The 19,364-nt window shown below is 38.1% G+C and overlaps 2 protein-coding genes across 7 annotated transcripts in view; both read right to left on the reverse strand.

The window, feature by feature from the left end:
* Positions 1-8,393, reverse strand: part of ckap2l (cytoskeleton associated protein 2-like) — a 12,475-nt gene extending 4,082 nt beyond the window's left edge. For all 3 annotated transcript variants that reach the window (XM_034871460.1, XM_034871459.1, XM_034871458.1), the window contains exons 1-6: positions 8,191-8,393; positions 6,429-6,495; positions 6,278-6,332; positions 4,303-5,564; positions 2,770-2,965; positions 2,041-2,199 (exon numbers count right to left, since the gene is read on the reverse strand). In XM_034871460.1, the coding sequence (XP_034727351.1) occupies positions 2,041-2,199; positions 2,770-2,965; positions 4,303-5,564; positions 6,278-6,332; positions 6,429-6,495; positions 8,191-8,230 (1,779 nt within the window). In that variant the 5' untranslated portion in view covers positions 8,231-8,393. The remainder of the gene's footprint in view (positions 1-2,040; positions 2,200-2,769; positions 2,966-4,302; positions 5,565-6,277; positions 6,333-6,428; positions 6,496-8,190) is intronic.
* The window catches only part of LOC117944585 (interleukin-1 beta-like), a 17,601-nt gene extending 3,300 nt beyond the window's left edge, over positions 1-14,301 (reverse strand). The window contains exons 1-5 of one of the 4 annotated variants that reach the window (XR_004656610.1): positions 13,564-13,783; positions 13,130-13,297; positions 12,429-12,562; positions 11,708-12,199; positions 3,096-3,102 (exon numbers count right to left, since the gene is read on the reverse strand). Coding sequence is in view for 3 of the 4 variants with exons in the window: in XM_034871542.1 (XP_034727433.1) it covers positions 11,984-12,199; positions 12,429-12,562; positions 13,130-13,297; positions 13,564-13,783 (738 nt within the window). In the remaining variant the exon portion in view is untranslated. Of the gene's footprint in view, positions 1-3,095; positions 3,103-11,700; positions 12,200-12,428; positions 12,563-13,129; positions 13,298-13,563; positions 13,809-14,211 lie in introns of those variants that run through there. The other 3 variants (XM_034871543.1, XM_034871541.1, XM_034871542.1) reach the window with 3 other exon arrangements.
* Positions 14,302-19,364: the final 5,063 nt, after the last annotated feature.

The raw sequence follows: 19,364 nt of genomic DNA on the forward strand, positions 1-19,364 counted from the left end.
GCTCCTGCTCCTTTTCCCCCGCAACTGACGCACACATAAATATACACAATCACACACGGTGGATGCAGAAAAAAAACACAGATGAGATGTACAGGATGACATAAATTGAGGACAGCTACATCATTGTAGGTGCAATGATAAGTCAAATTCCAATAAGTACTTTATCAAACTGTATGAATGTGTTTCCCAGCCCAGGATAGGAAATTATGCCTTTATGCTAGATTATCAAGGTGGGCCCCCCTACTAGGCCTTCAGCAATGTCCACGAGTAGGCTACCATGAATAGGACAGGATAGGATCATAGAGACACAGCAATTCCTGTTTTTCACCTTCCTGTGTCAAAAAAGTGGCTGGTAAAAAGTGACAGTGGCGGGTAGATTTTTAAAAGTTAACTCCAGGCCTTGCTCAGGATGCTGCAAATGTTGGTTTAATATGAAAATGGCTAGTGGATTTAAGACAAAAAATTATAATGTATAAAATTAATCAAATTTGAACATGTCTGTCAGTGGCTTGCTGATCTTTACATCGTTAGTCAGTTTCGTAACCTGGGCTGTAATACACATTCATACGGTTTTATAAAGTACTTATTGGACTTTAACTTATCATTGCACTTCCAATACCGAGCGTAGCAGTCCTATATTTAGGCATTTCTCCTGCATCCACTGTGCGTATGCGCGCGCACAAAAAAGGTCATGGTGATTGGTTGAATTTGCGTGAATTGGCGCAATCAATATCGCAAAATCCTGGAGGGACTGGTTATTTACTATTGCAGAGGAGAAGAATAATTATGCCTAAATGAGAAACACTTATGTCTTTAGTATATGTCCATAATATGAACATTTTACATTAAAATAACATTTGTAATTATTGACTATAGTTCAAGACATTATTCAAACCCAAGAGGTTGTGGGTTTTGTGTAGTCTTTCTGCTCCCTGCCAATTAGCTTAAAGCTATGATCAGTTAAGGTGCATCAAAAAGTGACGTTTTTGTTAACTGCACATGGTCCCTTTAAATAAAAATAAATAACTTGACACAATGCCTATAACATCCTTAATTATTAAATATGATAGTATATCGCTGTAGCCAGCTGTAGCCATGTTTGCTTGTGATCTCTACCATTTCTAGAAAGCAAAAGGTCAGCCGAGATAAGACAGACTGAAGACTGAAGAGGAAACCACATCAGCTATCAGAGTTGAACAGCATTTAGCACAAACTAAATGTTCTGCTGTTCTGGCCTGTCACTCATGATGAAGACTGGGCTGTCAGACACTGCGAGGTCAAACAAAATGCTAGTATTGGTGCTCAAGCTGCTAAATAATTACAATAGGATCACTAAATTGGATGATTAAATATAGTGTGGCAATAAATTACAAAGCAACTGTTTCCATAACAGTCTGAATTTGTATATGACCAGCAGTTTTGCTTTTTAAATGCTGATAAGACCCATTTGTTGTAAAACTTACCCCTCCTGATGATCTTTTTAATGATTTTTTTCCTAATATATCTTATATGTACTAAGTAGAGGTTGGTGAATTAAATAAAGCACTGAACTGCTTGAACTGAACTGCCTTCACGGTTTCTCAATTACATAAACATAACATTTGATTAGGTATATCTTTAGCATTTAGTTTATTATTATTATTTAAATTAGATTAAAGAAGAATCAACTTTATTGCCATAAAAGCTAATACCTAAATACTACAGCTGTGATCAGTCAATATCAGCAGGTATATCAGCTCTGGTGATTTTTCGGTCAGTTGACAAATGTCCATTATCTCATGGTATATACTGGCATATTGCCAAACATTGGAAAAACATTTTTTCCTCAATCATGAAACGGTTTCTAGAAGAATTTTTTTTAGTTTATAGCTAATCGATTGAATTAATCACTGTCACATGATGATTCAAAGTATTTTGTTACACTGAAGCAAATGTAAATGCAATACTTCCTGAAGCCATGCCTGGTCACTGATTGGAGGCTTCTGTTTGTTTACAAGAAAACTCCACAGGGCACATGTTTGAATATCATGGATGACGTACCTCCAGCACAACACCAACAGCCTCTTCAAACATGGGCAGGACATCCAGGTTGCCCTCTTGTTCCATCAGGCGGGCCTGACAGATCCAGTACTTGGCAAACTTCTGGGACATAGCTGGCAGTCGTGAGAGAACCTCCTTCACTTGGTCTGGAGCGCAACCCTAAGGGTGGTAGGCTCACATTAAACTTATAAACTGAAACAAAGGACATCAGTATGCTTCAACTGTGATAAATCGAGGTGGCTGAAAAACCCAATGATTACACCCATGTAATGCCATGATTGGCCAGGTGTGCAGAAAAAAGAAAGTAAGCTGGGGTTTGAACTTCTCTAAGAACCTCTCTTTATCATTATTTACACAAACAAGTGGAACAATATGAATGCATTCAAGGATAAAGTGTGCATATTCAAAAGATTATCACATCTCAGCCCTCTGCATAACGGCAGGCCAGGCCTTTCATGAAAAGTCTTAGGACAAATGCCATCCAACATGGTCTGGCTTCTTTTTTTTTTTTTACAGCCAGTCCTACTTTAAATGGAATTGATTTATCTTCATTTACTCTGTTTATATAGATCTGTTCCAACTGTCCATGGATACTCCCACACTGCAAAATATGTCCGCCACATATTTTTGTGAAATGTATTATCCACTGGGAGAATAGCTCTCATTACATCAGAATCAAAATACCATGGAACCCAAACAGAAAGTAATTTATTAGTCCACACCATTTACCTCTTCAACCAATTTGATGCAGTCAGCCAGGGATCTGTCCACTGCACAGATGAGAGAGTGGGTGTTGTCTTCCTCCTCCATGGTGCCCCAGAAAGGCTGGGGTATGGCCACAGTGCGCCTGACCTGAGGTTTCACTGGCATTGGAGGACGCTTGTAGGAAATACCCTTGGCTTCACGCCATTCATGTAGCTTTCTCCTTCAGACCAAACAGTAGAGCACAGGGTACATTTAAAAGTCAACATTTTTGTTGATTTTTTTTTTTTTTTTTAATTGTTATTTAACTGGACAACACAGCAGCGAGACAAGGGGAGAAGAAGTGAAATGACAGAGGTCCTAGGACAAACTGGGGTTAAGGACTTTAACATTTTTACTTTAGATAAACAACTCTTGGTTTCTACTTAATAGTTAAAAGGGACAGATCAAACCTTCCCTTTCTTGTTTCACCAACCATTGCATATTTTTAGACCTCATTCTGCTTGTACTTGTATGTGTGAGCATCTTTATTGTCACAATCTTTTCTGGATCATCACTCGCTCATACTGGGTTGGGTAACGAATTGATTGACAAAAAACTGATTGAGCCATTCAACTGAGGTATGTTGCAAAACTGTAACTCCTTTAAAACATTTATCCTATTAGTAATTTTCCAAAATTGGCATTTTGGACAACACACTTGCACGTAGACTGTGGTTGAAACTAGTGCGCCCACACAGATTCATTCACTGTCAACAAGAGTGAGCCAAACCAAGAAAGCATAGCCAGCACATGGCCGGAAATTTAAATCAGACAAAGTACTGAAGTATTTTGTTTCATTTAAAAGTACATGAAACTTAGCTTTGTTAGATTTCTGTGTGATTCTATGGGGATTAAAGGATAGGCAAAATAAGCATTGGCTTAAGCATATTCCTTTAACGATTAGCTAGTTTCTTTCATGTATGTTAAACAAAATAAAATTATCCATCAGCATTATCATCAAATTATCTTGTATCTTACTACAGAACACTTTAACAGAACACTTAACGGATGTGCGGCCACATGCATTATTTTGCCTCGATCGTTTTGTTAAATGACAAAAACAGGCTTTGTATAAAACATGTTAATGATCCTTTAACTTGCAAAAATGGATTGTTTTGATATAGATACTGACACTCATGTATCATATTAGCACCAACATAGTTAAAGTCAACCAATACCATGAGTTTTATACTGTATAAGCCAAATTCAGCAAAAAAAAAAAAAAAAAAAACTTGTATTGCTCCAGCACAACTGGCTAAAATCATCACTACTTACCAACAGCGCGCCATATGTCACTGATTTGACAAATGACTAAGTTGCAATCAAATACAAACTATTGAATCACCACCCAGCTCCAAGTGAAACTTTCCGTGCGAGTCACATATAGGAAAATCTTAGGTATTTTTCTTTTGCAGCAGGCAAGTGGATGGCTTGTGGATGCTTGAAATGTGACAATTCAATGGTTCCATGGCATAGTTTAATGCTTTATGTTTACCGATAGTTGTACTGTTCTACTTACATTCTTTCCTCTTGGGCGGCAGTCAATTTCTTAACCTCAGTCTGGGGAAAAACTCTGACTGGGACCTTTGGTGTCTTTGTGTTTATGGCATGACCGGTATGGCTGACGGTCTTGCCAGGCCGCGGAACTGTCTGGGACATCACAGGAGCGCTTGTTCTTTTTAAACCAGTTTGTGGTGGAGGAGCATTTGCAGAACTGTGTCCTTTCATACCACTTTTCTCTTTACATGTCTTGGTTTTCCCTCCTAGCTCAGCCCCAGCAGCCCCCACAACCCCAGTGATTGCTCTGGAAATGCACCTGCTCGCTGAACCCGAGGATGTTCGGGAGGTGACTTTGCATGGTGGGCCATTTTTAAGCCCTGCCCCATCCGATCTCTGCTTTGTGGACCTGCCTGTGGGCTGACTGGCTGATTTATTTGGTTTTGACATCCCTGCTTGCCCCTCTGGCTTTATGGGTGCGGCTGTGCACCTGGAGGAGATGGACGTTGATTTCAGTTCACTTGAAAGCTGACTCTTACAAGATGGCAGAGATTGTTTACCCAAAAGTGGTTTAGGATTAGACTTGTTCTGATCTGGAACTATAATCGCAGCTCTTGTTCTATCGGGGTAGTTTAGAGCAGGGGTAGGTTTCCTCTGAGCCATGGCAGACCTTTGGGAAACAGAAACAGATGACGTGGTGCTTGATCGCACCTTGTTAGCAACAGACATAGTGGTGGCGGCGGTGGTATCAGCTGCTGTGGCAGAGGAGTGCGTTAACTTTTGACTTTGACTGTTTCTTGGCTGGGTCACTGCAGGAGTGAGTCCTGTTTTTGTTTTGACCATTGGGCCGAGACTCATCCTGCCACTGATCGTCTTTGAACACAACCAGGTAGCATTTGAGCCACTGACGAATCTTCTGCTAGATTTAGTTACAGCTGTACGAGCTGCAGTTGAAGGGGCTCTGCTGAAAGATGGTTCTCTTGTGTTTGGCTTTTTTGTGATATGGCTTGCTGCATTTGGGTTGGATTTGGAGGACCCAAGGGTGTACGTTCTAGTCAGCACAGGGTTGTGATTAAGCTTTGGCTGTGCTGGGCCACTGGTTGCAGATGGACGATTGGTATTCTGCCGTCCAGTCAGCATGTTGCCTATAACATTTAATGTGTTATTGACACCAAATGCTCCTCTGGCAGGGTGCTTTGTGGATTGAGCAGCCAGAGTTTGAGTTTTTGTGCCTTTGTTTATGAATCTGTCAGCCGGAGCCTTGTTCTCTTTTCCTTTAACAACCTGTAAAAACAAAAACATAAATTGAAAAAAGGTTGGACAGAAACATGACAATTTGGTCTGATTATCAGGCCAACTCAGTACCAAGTTAAGACTTTTGAAATTATTATTCACTTAGTTTTTCTTTCACTCTCTTGACTGTGCATATAAGGGTCCAGATTTTGGCCCGGGGAAACTTTGGTGGGAGTGACAGAGTTCTGAAAAAAATCTATCCACTGATCTCTTTTGCCATGGACAGTGGGGCTCGAAAGTTTGGGCACCCCAGGTAAAAATGTGTATAAGTGTGCACAAAGGAGCCAAGAAAAGATGGTAAAATCTCCAAAGGCATCAAATGACAGATTAGACATTCGTATAATATTTCACAACAAGTTAGATTTTATTTCCATCATTTACACTTTCAAAATAACAAAACAAAAAAAAGGGTGACTGCAAAAGTTTGGGCACCCTGCAGTGTTTATAGCATGCATCACCCCCTTTGGAAAGCTGAGACCTGACAGTGTCATGGATTGGTCTCAATCATTGTCTGGAAAGACCGGGAAATGTCAACCTTAAGGTTTTAAACGCCCAGACTTATCTGACCTTTCCCCAACAATCTGCACCATTGTGATGCATTGATTAGTTTCAACACCCCTAGTTCTGTTATTCCTATGATGGTAAATATGCACCCTCACTAACATACACATAAACACTGACCCGTTTTAAAAGAAAAGACCCACCTTTAGTGTAGACGCCACATGCTTCTTAACCTGGCAGTCGTCACGGAGGTATGGCCTGAGGAGTCAAATTGAGTTAATTTACCCTATGTAAAACAACATTTTATTAAACACATTGTTTATGAGTTGTTATGCAGAGAGTTTTTGTTCTTACTTGGGGTTGGGCAGTTTCAGCTTTCCTTTTTGTGCCAAGTACTCCATCAACTTTTGCTTACGCAGCTCTGTGACAGCAAATTACACAGGAATTAAACAGTGGTAACTTTCCATTACATGTAATTCTAAATTCCATAATAATGATTCATACTTAGTCTTTGAACAAAAAATAACGTAAGCTTTATATCCAGTCACTAATGTATCACTTAACACAATGTGTCTGCAGCGCATACATCTACAGTTTAGATGCAGAACTCTTTTGCACCAAAAGATTTTGAATCCCTCTTTTCGTTAACTAAACAAACATTCACGTATGTTAATCACAGCCAATATTTAACTAAAGTTCAGTTCAACTTATTGGATGGAGCAAATGAGGTCAGAAGCTTCTAATCTGCTAAACTGTGACAAACAGAATAGAGGAAATTATGTTTATCCAAATGTAACAACACCCGTTGAGTCACCTTAACTGACACTTAACTTTCACCAACCATCCAGAAAAAGATATCTAGCTGATGTAAGTAACTTCTGAATAGCTGTGTAGATGAGTCCACAGACACTTGCTGCAGGTTGGGGATACTAGTGTACTGATGCAGAAAATCTAAATTAGATCTTAAACGATTAGTTAATTAGGGCCCGAACACTGAAGTGCAAGGAACCTACTGTTTTTGTAGGGATTATTATTATTATTCCGTACTTCTCCGTCTTTCTCATTTCTGAGGGTGTTAACATGCAGGAAAACTTACAAAAACATATGTCAGACCTATGGAAAAATCACAAAGTTCTGTAGTAATTGGTATCGGGCATTGCCAGGGGGCTCCATAGCGCCCCCTAACGTGCACCCTGAGTTTGACAAAAGTTTGTATTAATGTGCATAAAGAAGCCAAGAAAAGATGGAAAAATCTCCAAAAGGCGTCAAATGACAGAATAGACATTCGTATGTCACAAAATTAGATTTTATTTCTATAATTTTAACTTTCAAAATAACAGAAAACCAAAAAAAAGGCATCATCAAAAGTTTGGGCACCCTGCAGAGTTTCCAGCATGCATTTCTAGCATTCTAGCAGCAAACTTTTGAAGCCCACTGCATGTACAACATACAAATTCAGCATAAGAGGAATGTAGTACAATATGGATGTGAAAGCAGTTATAAATAGCCTATGTGACTATAAAATTTGTTTTTGGTTAAAATCAACAAATAACTGTGATAATGAATCATGATCTCAATATTGATCAAAACAATCATGATTATCATTTTGGCCATAATCGTAACCTACACATTTTGATACATTACAGTTAACATTAGCCTAAATTCTATAATCATATGCCTAACTACTTAGGCGTAGCTACTTATAACAAAAAAATACACGATTGATAGTTAGCCTATTACGGATTACATAGAAAAGGAGATTTTCCCCCATTTTCGAAAGCCATTATTACCAAGCCTTTCCAAAATACAGTTGATCACTGATGGTTGAGATCATTTGTGCTATATTTGCCTTTTTTACACTTTTTGACTATGGTTTTGTGTGCACATGAAGCCTCGAAAAATTAACCCTTTTGTGAACAAATTCGTTGGAAAACTTCAATGCTTTATGTTCATGAAGCTTCATCTTGCCATCCCTAACCACAACGTTAACACTTGCTAATGCTAACTGATATCATGGGTTAGCGTTAACATTAGCTTAGCTAGCTAGCTACGGTAACACAGGCTTACTAATTCCGCTAGCAAGATAGTTCATGTGCAATTTAACAAGCTCGCTAACCTTTTCTGGAAAGTATCGATACGGTCTCTGCTTCTTCCATATCTATTAGACTTCAACGTCTTCTCTCGACTTTGTTCAGATTAGTTATTAAATGACTCGTTGGACTTGTGGTGGGTTAAGAGACGTTAAAGTAACGGTAGCTCAATTGCAACTGAGGTCGCCTCGCGATCCCATCCGGGTTTGAAATTGCCGGGAGTGAACTCCCCCTATTCTCTGATTGGGCGTTTTGAAATTTTGAAAACGATAGAGCGCATGCCCCCAAACTCTGCGCTGATTGGAGCACAGAATGTAAACAAGTACAACCGTGGTAGAAGTGTATAGACTGTATGTAAAACGATCAATGGGTAGAAGCAAAGACTGTATACAGTCAATGGGTAGAAGCATCTATAGACTTTGTCAATGGGTAGAAGAAGTGCTCAGGTCAGATCATGGATTTTGGATAGTGAATGTATATTGGCTGACATATTTGAAAGTATCAATACCACAGTATACGTTTTTACAAGCAAAAGTCCTGCATACAAAACTTTACTTAAGTTATGAAAGTATTAGCATACAAATATACTCAAAGTAAGCCTACCAAAACTAAAAGTATGAATCTTGCAGAATGGCCTATAATCATTTTAATGTTGCAAACGCTAAATTCAAATTTCTTAACATACTGGTGGGTTGCTTGTGAACTTCCCCTATAAATACCATTAGTCCATGAAAATACATCCTTTTTTATGATTGTATTTGTAATTAGTTACTTAGCATATTCAGATTAAAATTATGAATAATGATTTGCCAACATTTGATCAGAATACAAAAATCTGCCTAAAAATATTGGATGAAATAGAACAACACAATGCATTTTTGCTAATAAAACATCCCATTAATTTTGTAATAATTTTTTTTCATTTTAAACTCTATCCAAATACTCGGGTCATATTTGAGGTGTATTAACCCCGTACCCCCCTTCTAGCCCCGCCCTTTTTAGTTACATCAAATGTCACAAAGTTACAAAATGTTACAACCTCCCCCAAGCAAAATGTTTGTTGCAAACATGTTTTTTTCTTAAAATTTGAGTCTTGGAAAAGAAAGACGGACCGAGGCATGTCTGTCAACCCATAAAAACACAAATGTTATATTAAAAAGTAATTTGAACGTTGAATGAAAGTTTCAATATTAAGTTTTTGTTATAATTCTAATTTCATGATGTTACATTTCACCCCAGGGTGTGGTCCAACTAAACCGGACTATGGGGCAAATTGTAACACTTTCCTACTACTGTTTGAGCGTAAACCACGCACATTTCATTAGGTTGCTGAGATAAAAGCTACACCATTCAATAGCAGACGAGTTTGTATCATTTTGAACAAAATTGTACATAAGTACAGAATTAAGTAGGCCAAATGTATTGTTACTTTCCACCAATCCATTCGTTTTTATTACATGAAATCGTACAATGTACAATTCCAGTGAACTGTTATTCCATCAGCTCTTTCAGCTTGTGATTCATCTTAAAGCAGAATGTGGCCATCAGATTGGCACACAGAAACACAAGTGGCAAGTCCTAAAGTATATTACTTATTGTATACATATTTCCATTTATTTTTTTATTTAACCTTTATTTAACCAGGAAAATCCCATTGAGATTACTAATCTCTTTTTCAAGGGAGTCCTGGCCAAGACAGCGGCACAGATCACAACAATTCCGTACATTACAGACAATTTCATAACAATTTCATTAAACTATTTAAAACATTTACAGACCATAGATTTCATTTCCAAACCTTTGAGCAAGAGTTTAAACTGACCAATTGCAACCACTTCCTTCAATTTCCAAAACTTTTGTAAATTGTTCCATGTTGTGGGGGCAGAATAGTGAAATGCCACCTTACCAACTTTCGTGCGGACACTTGGTACAGACAGTAGCAGTAAGTCTTGTGAGCGTAAAGAATACAGTCTATCCGTTATTAATTATAATAATATACATACATTAGGTGGATATATTGCACATTTCTTAAGATTGTACCCCCTGGACTAAAACGCAGAAACCTGGGCGGCTCAAACCCGCCAAGTTACTCAAACGTAGGAATCCTGGGGGTTTTTGGGGTCTTGGGGGGGGGAGTATGAAAGCATGTAAGTATGGAAGCAAATTAGGGACATAAATCTTTGAATTTTGTTCTGAATTCACCTCTTTGAAATTTAAATTTAAAAATTCTTGGTTTCCATTTTAAAAATAAGAAATTCGATACATATTTTTCAATGGTCACAAATTCAGATACAAACAAAATCAACTTGTAGAATATTTAGATAAAATAGATTCAAGTTAATCAAATTTCAAAATTCAGATTGAAAAATGTCAAAATCAGTCCTATTCGATTGCTGAAATTCAGATAAAAAAAAATTCACGTTAAATATTCACACAGTAACATCGGGCCTACCCAGGCTAGGAGAAGCAATTGAGCCTGCATACAATCGAACCGACGTCTGGCCTATCAGAACACGGCCTGTCTGTCATGTGACCCAAGATCTGGGTCAGCACGCATACTGAAGTTGTAAACTGCTGTTAACATGACTGCCAGGGGAAACAACAGTGCTCCGGTAAGTTTGCTGATTTTGTACAACCGAACTCAGGGCTTGACAGAAGTATATTGTAACTAAATATGTCTGGAACACATAGCCACGGTTTGTGTGGCTCGTGTCTCTGTGTAGGTAGCTAAGTCTGCAGGACAACACGTTATAGCTAGCCAGCTGACGTTAGAGCTAAACAGTGAAATTTCTAAAAACAAGTGTAAGCCTGCTTCAAAATAAATCAGGAAAATAACACAGCTGTCTATGCAGATTACCTATACCGACCATACCGTAGACTGGTCAGCGATCCCACCTAAAACGCTTTTATGAGTAGGATGAAGTTACATCTCCGAGTGAATAACTTTAGGGAATTGGATAGAATGTGGCATAGTAATTAATAAGTTCACAGTTGGGCTTTTTTTGGTGTTAATTTTAAGTGATTTAGCTACTACTACTACTACTACTACTACTAAGTTTGTGACCATTGAAAAATATCTATCAAAATTCCAATTTTTAAAATGGAAACCAAGAATTTTCAAATTAAAATTTTAAAGAGGTAAATTCAGAACAAATACATTTAGATACATCATTTTCAAAATAAAATGTTTCAATATTAAGTACTCAGTGGCTGTAAAACTTCAAAGTCTTATGTCTCTTATTTGCTTCTCAAAATCTGCCTAGAATTGGGCTAGAGCTAATGTCTTTTGTGTCCCTTATCCCTTTTGAGTTTGAGTTATGTCATTTACCAAACCCTGAGTGAACATACAAAACACAAATCCAAATAAGTTATTATAACGCTTTATTAAATATTTGATTGTGCATAATTTAAACAGTTGTAACCAGATTTACAAATAAATAAACATATTAAAATGGTGCATAAATATATAAATACATTAATAGAAAAAAGCATTAACAGTGTCTTTTAGCTCAATAAATACACAGAGGGGTCACCAGTTAGCACAATAATGTCACCTTCAGGTGAAACTTGACTTATGTCATTACACTTAGCATTTCACTTTCTGTACTTGGTACATACAGTATATAGACACTCTGTAATACCTGCAGAATTCTAGTGGACAGGTTGTTCTTTTGTAAAAAACAAAAAATTACATGTTGCACTTTTGAATCAAATTAGCAGAAGTGCAGTATATTCAACATCAATACCCACATTTTCTCCTTATGAAGGTCAAACTTGACCCCCAGATACACATTCTACGTTGGGTGTGTTTGACAGGTGTTAAATCTGACGGATGTTGAAGGTTCGGTGGCGATTGGCGGACTCCAAGCACATTTCCACTGGCTTGTTGTTTTGCACTGCTGTGCTGATGTACCAGTTAGGGAAGGCAACAGACATGAGTGTGCTGATGTTCACCCCTGTGGTCTGTTTGTAGAAGAGAAATCGCATCATGTCGCTGTCCGAGCTGACACTCGACAAACGGTCTGCCGTCATGTCCTGAGGTGTGAGAAGATTAAAGGTCAGAAGGTATGACCATCACAATGGACAAAATGACTAGCTCATAACATAGGTACATTTTTCTATAAATGTGCAGTGTCTCTTTCAGAAGATGACAATTTAAAGGACCAGGCAGATGTAATACGTCTACTTGGTCACTCCTGTTGCACTATTACCCTGTACTAGTATTACAAAGTGTGGGATCTGCGTAATGAGTCGTGAGTTTTACCTCAAGATGTAAGGTTGGCTCGGCCCCATCCTTGCGGCAAGACAGGTAAAGATTTGGTGATTCCTTGATGGCCAGAGCCACAGTTCTGCCCACGGTGGATGTAGGGTGCAAGTAGGTCGACATGTTGAGGTGAACTGAGGAGAGAACAGAGTATTCAGATTCATTTCAATGTGAGCTGATGATCAGACAAATGCTATGTTCAGTGCATTTTAATAAATGCACATCTGAATGTGTACAACAGGAAATGAGGGCATCAGACAGGTTTGGCATGGAAGTTGTCATACACATTTAAGATTACATTAGGATTCAATATTATCAGTTACACCAGAGCAGGGATGATTCAACGTAATACTTTTATTACATAGGACATTGTAAGTTATGCTCCACTATCTTTGTTTGACAGCTCTAGTTACTGGTTACTTTACTAATTCATAATTTTACAATAAAAAAGCATACAATACATTTTTCAAAATATATTTGTAGCACTTAGTCAAAAATGAAACCAGTAGTTTTCATGTTGAAATAATGCAGTAGTGGAGGAAATATTATAAAATATCACCTTTAAACAGCCTCAGTTGAAATATTAAGGCAACGGTTGTGAGATGAACTAAAACAAAACTTTTACCCTTAAATTTAAATTATCTACCAAGACCAAGAGAATGATTTTCTAAACATCTAATCCAACTCTCCCACTGAATTACCTTTTGTGGTGTCGGCACCTCCCTGCAGCGTCACTGCGTGGAGCTCCATGCTGTTTGGGACTAGAACTAAGCTCCTCTTCTCACTGTCAGTCACGCTGCACGTGTACTCGTCCGTCCTGACGATCTGATATGATGATGGAGTTGACTCACACATGCACACAATTTTCTCTGAGGGAAAAAGAGGCACAACTCATTCATTTTGTAGTGATTTTTATCTTCATCACAAGAAACCAGCAGGAATGGCAACCACACCCATAGACTGTTTAGCAACAACTCAACAGACATAAAGGGCCTTTTCATACCAACAGTTACACAGATCAGTTACAGTAAAGTGTATGATGTGCTACATTACAGTAAAAGGTAAAACAAAAATAACAGCACAGCAAGTGCTTTTTATGTGATAGTGTTAAAATAAAGTATGCAAGGGTGATTACCTTCCACTAAGTTCTCCAGCATGATGTTGAGCAGGTTTTCATCTGTGAATTCAGTGCTCAGCACTGAAGTTGAGCTGCTGCCCTTAAACCTCTCCATGGCGACGATGAGGTTGACCACACGCCTCATTGTCAGTGGATGATGGGAAATCTCAAAGTCCAGTCCCTTGGGCAACTTGGGGCTCCACATGTCGCTCACGTTGCAGGTCATTTTGGATTCCATTGTTTTCTGAGGTAAAAAAGAAAGAGATTTCCAGTGTCACTAAATCACAAAACATTTAGGAACATACAGCTGGATTTATTCTTCATTATATGTGATCATTTACCCTTTTGCTCTCTTTTGTAAATGCTACAGTACATATCTATTTGCTGCTGCAGTGATTTATAACTCTCTACTGTATCAACACTATGAGGCCCTTACACTGTCACAATGGATGAAATGGTGTTAAAAAAACACATAAGGCTGAAATAATGTAGATGCAGTGCAAAGATTTACATCTGGCAGGAACAGAATGAACCTTCTAGCAGTTTGTATTGACAGAAGGCAGCAGAGTATGTAACAATAACAAAACCACACGGAATGCGTACTGTCAAAGTAAGCAAAGCAAAGTTTCAAATCTGCTCCAGATTCAGACTTAGAAAAGTCAATTTACCTGTTAAGGTCGGTAGATTAGAAGTTGCTTTTAGGTGCTTGGTTAAGATCCCAGCTGCTGTCTTGCTCTCAATGTTGCTCTGCCTGCCTGTGCTGACCTGCAGGGCTTTTATACTTCCACATGCTTTTGTCACAGACAGGAAGTGGGATGGTCTTAGTTTCTGTAGTCACTCAGATCTTCGGTGATGAAATACTGTACTTACACACTGCTGGCACACAGACAGCAATCCCTGTCATATACACACACACACACACACACACCCACACACACACACATAAACACACACAGTGTTGCACATACTGTTTAGGAATGAGAGATCAGATTTGCAGTGACTGTAATACGTGTGTTGTTTTTTTAAAGAATATGTGCATGTTTGAATCCCCAAAAAGCACAGAACAATTTCATTTGAGACTGTCTTCGTGAAAGTAAGTTAGTTTCAGTAAGTTGTCTAAGAAAATAAAGTCATTGTTGGGTTTTCTCACAAACAAATTCCACATTAGATTTCAAACACACAGTTTTCAGTCAATAATTGTATTTTGGTTACAAGATGTTTTAGGTGTCTTGTGTGATCGCAGACTTCTGAACTGTATCACAGATTTATCACAATTAGATGAAGGTGAAGAAACATCTGATGATACCATGAGACAAAGTCTCTGACTGCAGCATCATGCCCCTGTTCCTGCTCCACCACAGTTAATGTCCGACTATCCCTGGGTCATCAGCAAGTTTTATAATGGGCTGTTTTACGGGTCACACTGTGTCATACATCTGTATCATAAGCAACCGGTTATACTTATCATTCTATATTTTATTCCAGCAGTTTGCACTTTTTACACTTTGCACCATTGCAGTCATATGTTTGTCTTTGTTAAGCTTTGTGTCTGTGTTTTAGCTGAATGTCTCTTAGTGTGTGTATACGTTGAGAGCTACTAGTGAAAATTGCTTTTTCATGTGCAATACAAGCTGACAATTGTTTAAACAATATCAGGGAAGGATCTTCCACCAAACCAGTGACCCTTCATTAGATATTTAAACTGTGAAGGGTCTAAAAATACTAACAATAATAGCTTGTTAAAAAAATGCATTTTGATTAGTCACAACTGGGTAAAAGTTGTTTCATCCCTAAGAAATACCACAAAATACACATATCCTTCTGTAAATATGTAACAGTTCATGATATGAAATGCTAAAATTTCTCATGTACCATGACCTAATGTTTTCACAACTCTGAGCAGGTCCTCTGGGGTTTTGAGGTTGCTTTGATGTGAAAGAAATTCCAGCAGCTATAGTAAACTAGAGTTGCATAACAGCGGTTGAATCTGATATTTCTTCACTTGTGAGCTGTGATGCAGGAAGAAGCTGCATCATCCTTTCTGGATTCAACCTGTATGAATTAATCAAAACACAATGACTAAGCATAACAGTAGCCTATAAGCATGTGTATATTTGCAAAGTATCTTTTAAGTGTGTCTGAACTCGCTCTGCCCATGCAGAGACAAAGACATACCTCAGAAGGTGAAGAGGCTTTAACAAACAAGAAAGAACACGTTTGGCAGATGTTGTTGCCTTTCGACAGCAGGCTTCCTGTTTTACCTCCTTTTCCAGTCTTTGTACTTAACTAAGCTAATATAGGCCGGAAATCAATTTTGGATCTGCTGCTACAAACTATAACCATAAAACTCAGAGTTTTGTTCTTTTTAAATTGAGACTTATTTTTCTGTTTGCCACTTCTTGTTATTGCATTAAATGTGGGGCTATTTTTACTCATATCTTTTATTACACTGTAACTACGTTTTACTTTCCATCTCTTCGGAATATTGGTTCCATTTTAGCTTGGATCCCTTGTGTATCTTTTTCATATTAACTTATTGATTATAATGTTTCATTTAAAACACTTGTTGAACTGCCTTGTTGAAAATATATACCTATAAATAAACCCCCTGTGTATAGATAGATACTTTATTTGTCATTCTCACAACACAGGAGGATGAGGAGAACGAAATAAGTACTCAGGTCTACTACTATACTACTACTATAGTGGTTAATACATAGATAAAAACATGTTTCATTAACCCTATCCTACTAAAAACATATACAAAGAAAAATAAAATAAATAACAATAGGTAGGGTGTGCTGAAACTACAGTGACACGTTATTGCCCTCCCTCTGTGTGAATAACTCTCCTTTGATTGCTGCTGACAAATTCTTTCTATTCTGTTGGCATTAGGACATTTAGTTTTTTCAGTGTTCAGGAGCACTTTCAAATCCCATTAATAGTTATCTTTTTTATTAAGTTGGAGGAAGTTATCAAACATAGAAATGCCATAATGGAGTTGCTGACATTTTATAATATATGAAGTTTTGTTATCCTACCAAGAAATGGCTCACAATTTAGTGCTTTTACTGCTGTGGGAAACAGCCGTTAAAAGCTAAAACAGTCAGCTTTGATGGAACTTATTAATTGGGTTTTATATCATCTTAGACTGAAACAGGCCCCGATCCAGAATCCATTTTAATTTGAGCAGTCTCACTCTTGAGGAAACTCTGATTTACAAATCAACATTTGGCCTAAATGATACAATTAAAGAGGAAACATAATGATATGATTAGGCTGTAGCATACCAGACAAGTTCAATTGGGTTTAGAGGCGACCTACAATTATTGGGCACATCTTTGTCTATGTGTTCTTTTTACAGGGGATTTATGGGGTTGGTGAATGACAGCATGTGTCGCGGGTTCTTCTTTGTGGCCTGCATTCACATAAACTGCTGCACAAATCTGTTTTATCTGGCAACTCGCTCGATTTCCTGTACGCTGTCTGATCGCTGGCCAGCAGGGCATGATGTTGACCTGGGAGCGTGGTTTAAAACACTGCATGAACTCCTGAACAGTAGCTCGAACAGAGGTTTGGAATGTAGTTTTTGATGCTGGCAACAGTTGTGCATCTCTGGGGCTCACTAGGTTGATGTGGGATTTATACAAGATGTGTTCTTTTAACAGTGATAAATTCTCAAAATAAATAACAGATAGGCTAGTATAACCATACAGTACATTAACACATTAAATCTTCAGGACAATATGTATTTGCTATGCATATACTGTGGGAGAAAAAGTTCTCTCAGGTCCAATTCTGCGGCTGGTTCAGATGAGTTTTATTCACTGTGCTGTGGAGACAGAAGTTCTCAAGAAGAGGTAACATTCTCTCTGACCTGAAGGAAATTCTGACCAGGGTTCTTAGATAGATAGACAGATAGATAGATATTTATTGATCCCAAAAAATGGGAAATTACAGTGTTACAGCAGCACACAAAATATACATACATACAATACACATGAAATAATAATAATAATAATAAAATATAAGAATAAAATATAAGAATATAAGAAAAAATATTTAAATATATACAAGATGGGAAAACAAAATGTACAACTGCTTAAGTAATATGCTAAATGTATGCTAAAATGTAAATGAACCAATCGTGCCGGTCGCCCTTATGCAATATTGTGGTGTCTAAAAGTCTCATCTAGCACCCAGGAATGACTTGTTGAAGAGTTTTATTGCCTGTGGTTGGAATGATTTCCACAGGCAATAAAACTCTTCAACACGTCATACAAGGTTACAGGAAACGGAATAAACTGAAGGCTGAGAAGATATTTAAGTTTGTCTGAGTAGATTTGCATAGGCTCAATACTGTCTGCTCCAACTTATCCAAAGTGCTTTGATTAGTTATGTTGTGAGTCTCTGTTGGAGCCAACCAGTGGCAATAGTGTAATGTTTCCTCTTAACCAAAGCTAGAGAAAAGGCAGATAGACGTAATTAAATCAGGAGTCAATATAAGTTTGTTGATCAGGTAAAAGAGCATGTGCCCCCACCCTTCCTCCACGCAATTGCTAGCAACCAAGGAGGACATGGAGGATTACAAAAACACGGTGGACTCTTCAGAAGAAGTCATTATCTTCACTCGAGTTTCTGCGCGGGAAAGTTGCCTGACGATAACTATTTCTAAACACATCCATGCTAAGAAATACAGAGAGAGTTGTTGGCTTGAATGTAACAGACGTTCATTACTATAAAAACTTAACGCACTAAAGCTTTCAAGTAGCATTGAAACTGCGGTATCCATTTATTGTATTGTTGATGGCCATAGATCATAACAGCTAAATTTGGTCATCCAAAATGTCTCACTTCAGCATGAAGGAGTTCCTCTTTGTTTCGTGACTTGGCTTCACGTCACACAAAGTCCTTCAGGGAATGACAGACAACTTAATTTGTGTTCAAATTAGACAACGTACATGTGCGTGTGTTTTTTTTTTTACGGTGATAACTAGTCTAAGTAAATGACAAACATACGCTACTACTGTATGGTTATAAAGTACATTAACACTCAAATCTTCAGAACAGGGTGAATGTGTGCCCATGCTTGTGTGACCTGCTTCATCCAGTGCAGAGTTTGCAATATGTGTTTGCAATGAATGAACAAATTAGGGAACTATGTGCAATTTCTCTACCATCCAGCAGCACTTCCATTTACGGCAATGACCTGTGGTATCAATGTGCTCAAATGGTGATGTAGGCATAGATGTTGCAGGCATCTCTGGTAAAACTGAGCAGTCCAAAATGTCTCACTTGCATCAATGACTTCCTCTTTACAGGAACAGTCCACATCTAAACAGTTCTACTAGCCACTTTCCCCCAAAACCAGTTTTACTATTTGCATTCACATTTGTGGCCATAGGAACTGACCATTTGTTATTATAACACAGCCATCTAACCACAAGTATGCGGAAAAGGGAAAAGACCTTGCCCTGAAGTAGGAGTCGGAGAGAGTCCCAGTAACTGCGGCCAGAGGAACTTAATAATCCCCAAATTGGTCTAGTCGGAACACAAGAAAAATGGGTTCTTGGAATGTTATGTTCTAGGAACTGCAAAAAACTGCAGCAACGACCCCTTATGTATGTCCCTTGGATTAATACACCGCATATTCTAATACCTTGTTAGAAAGATATTAGACATGTAGCACGGTTCCCCAAACGGTACGAGTTTTTCCACAACGTGTTTTCATGAATTGTTTTTTATGAATTGCAAGCATTAAATCGTCACCAACACGGTCATGCAGCACATCATTAGAAAGCTTAAAGTCTTGTGATTCC

Source organism: Etheostoma cragini, chromosome 5 (genome assembly GCF_013103735.1).
Source record: "Etheostoma cragini isolate CJK2018 chromosome 5, CSU_Ecrag_1.0, whole genome shotgun sequence".
Classification (NCBI taxonomy): Eukaryota; Metazoa; Chordata; class Actinopteri; order Perciformes; family Percidae; genus Etheostoma; species Etheostoma cragini.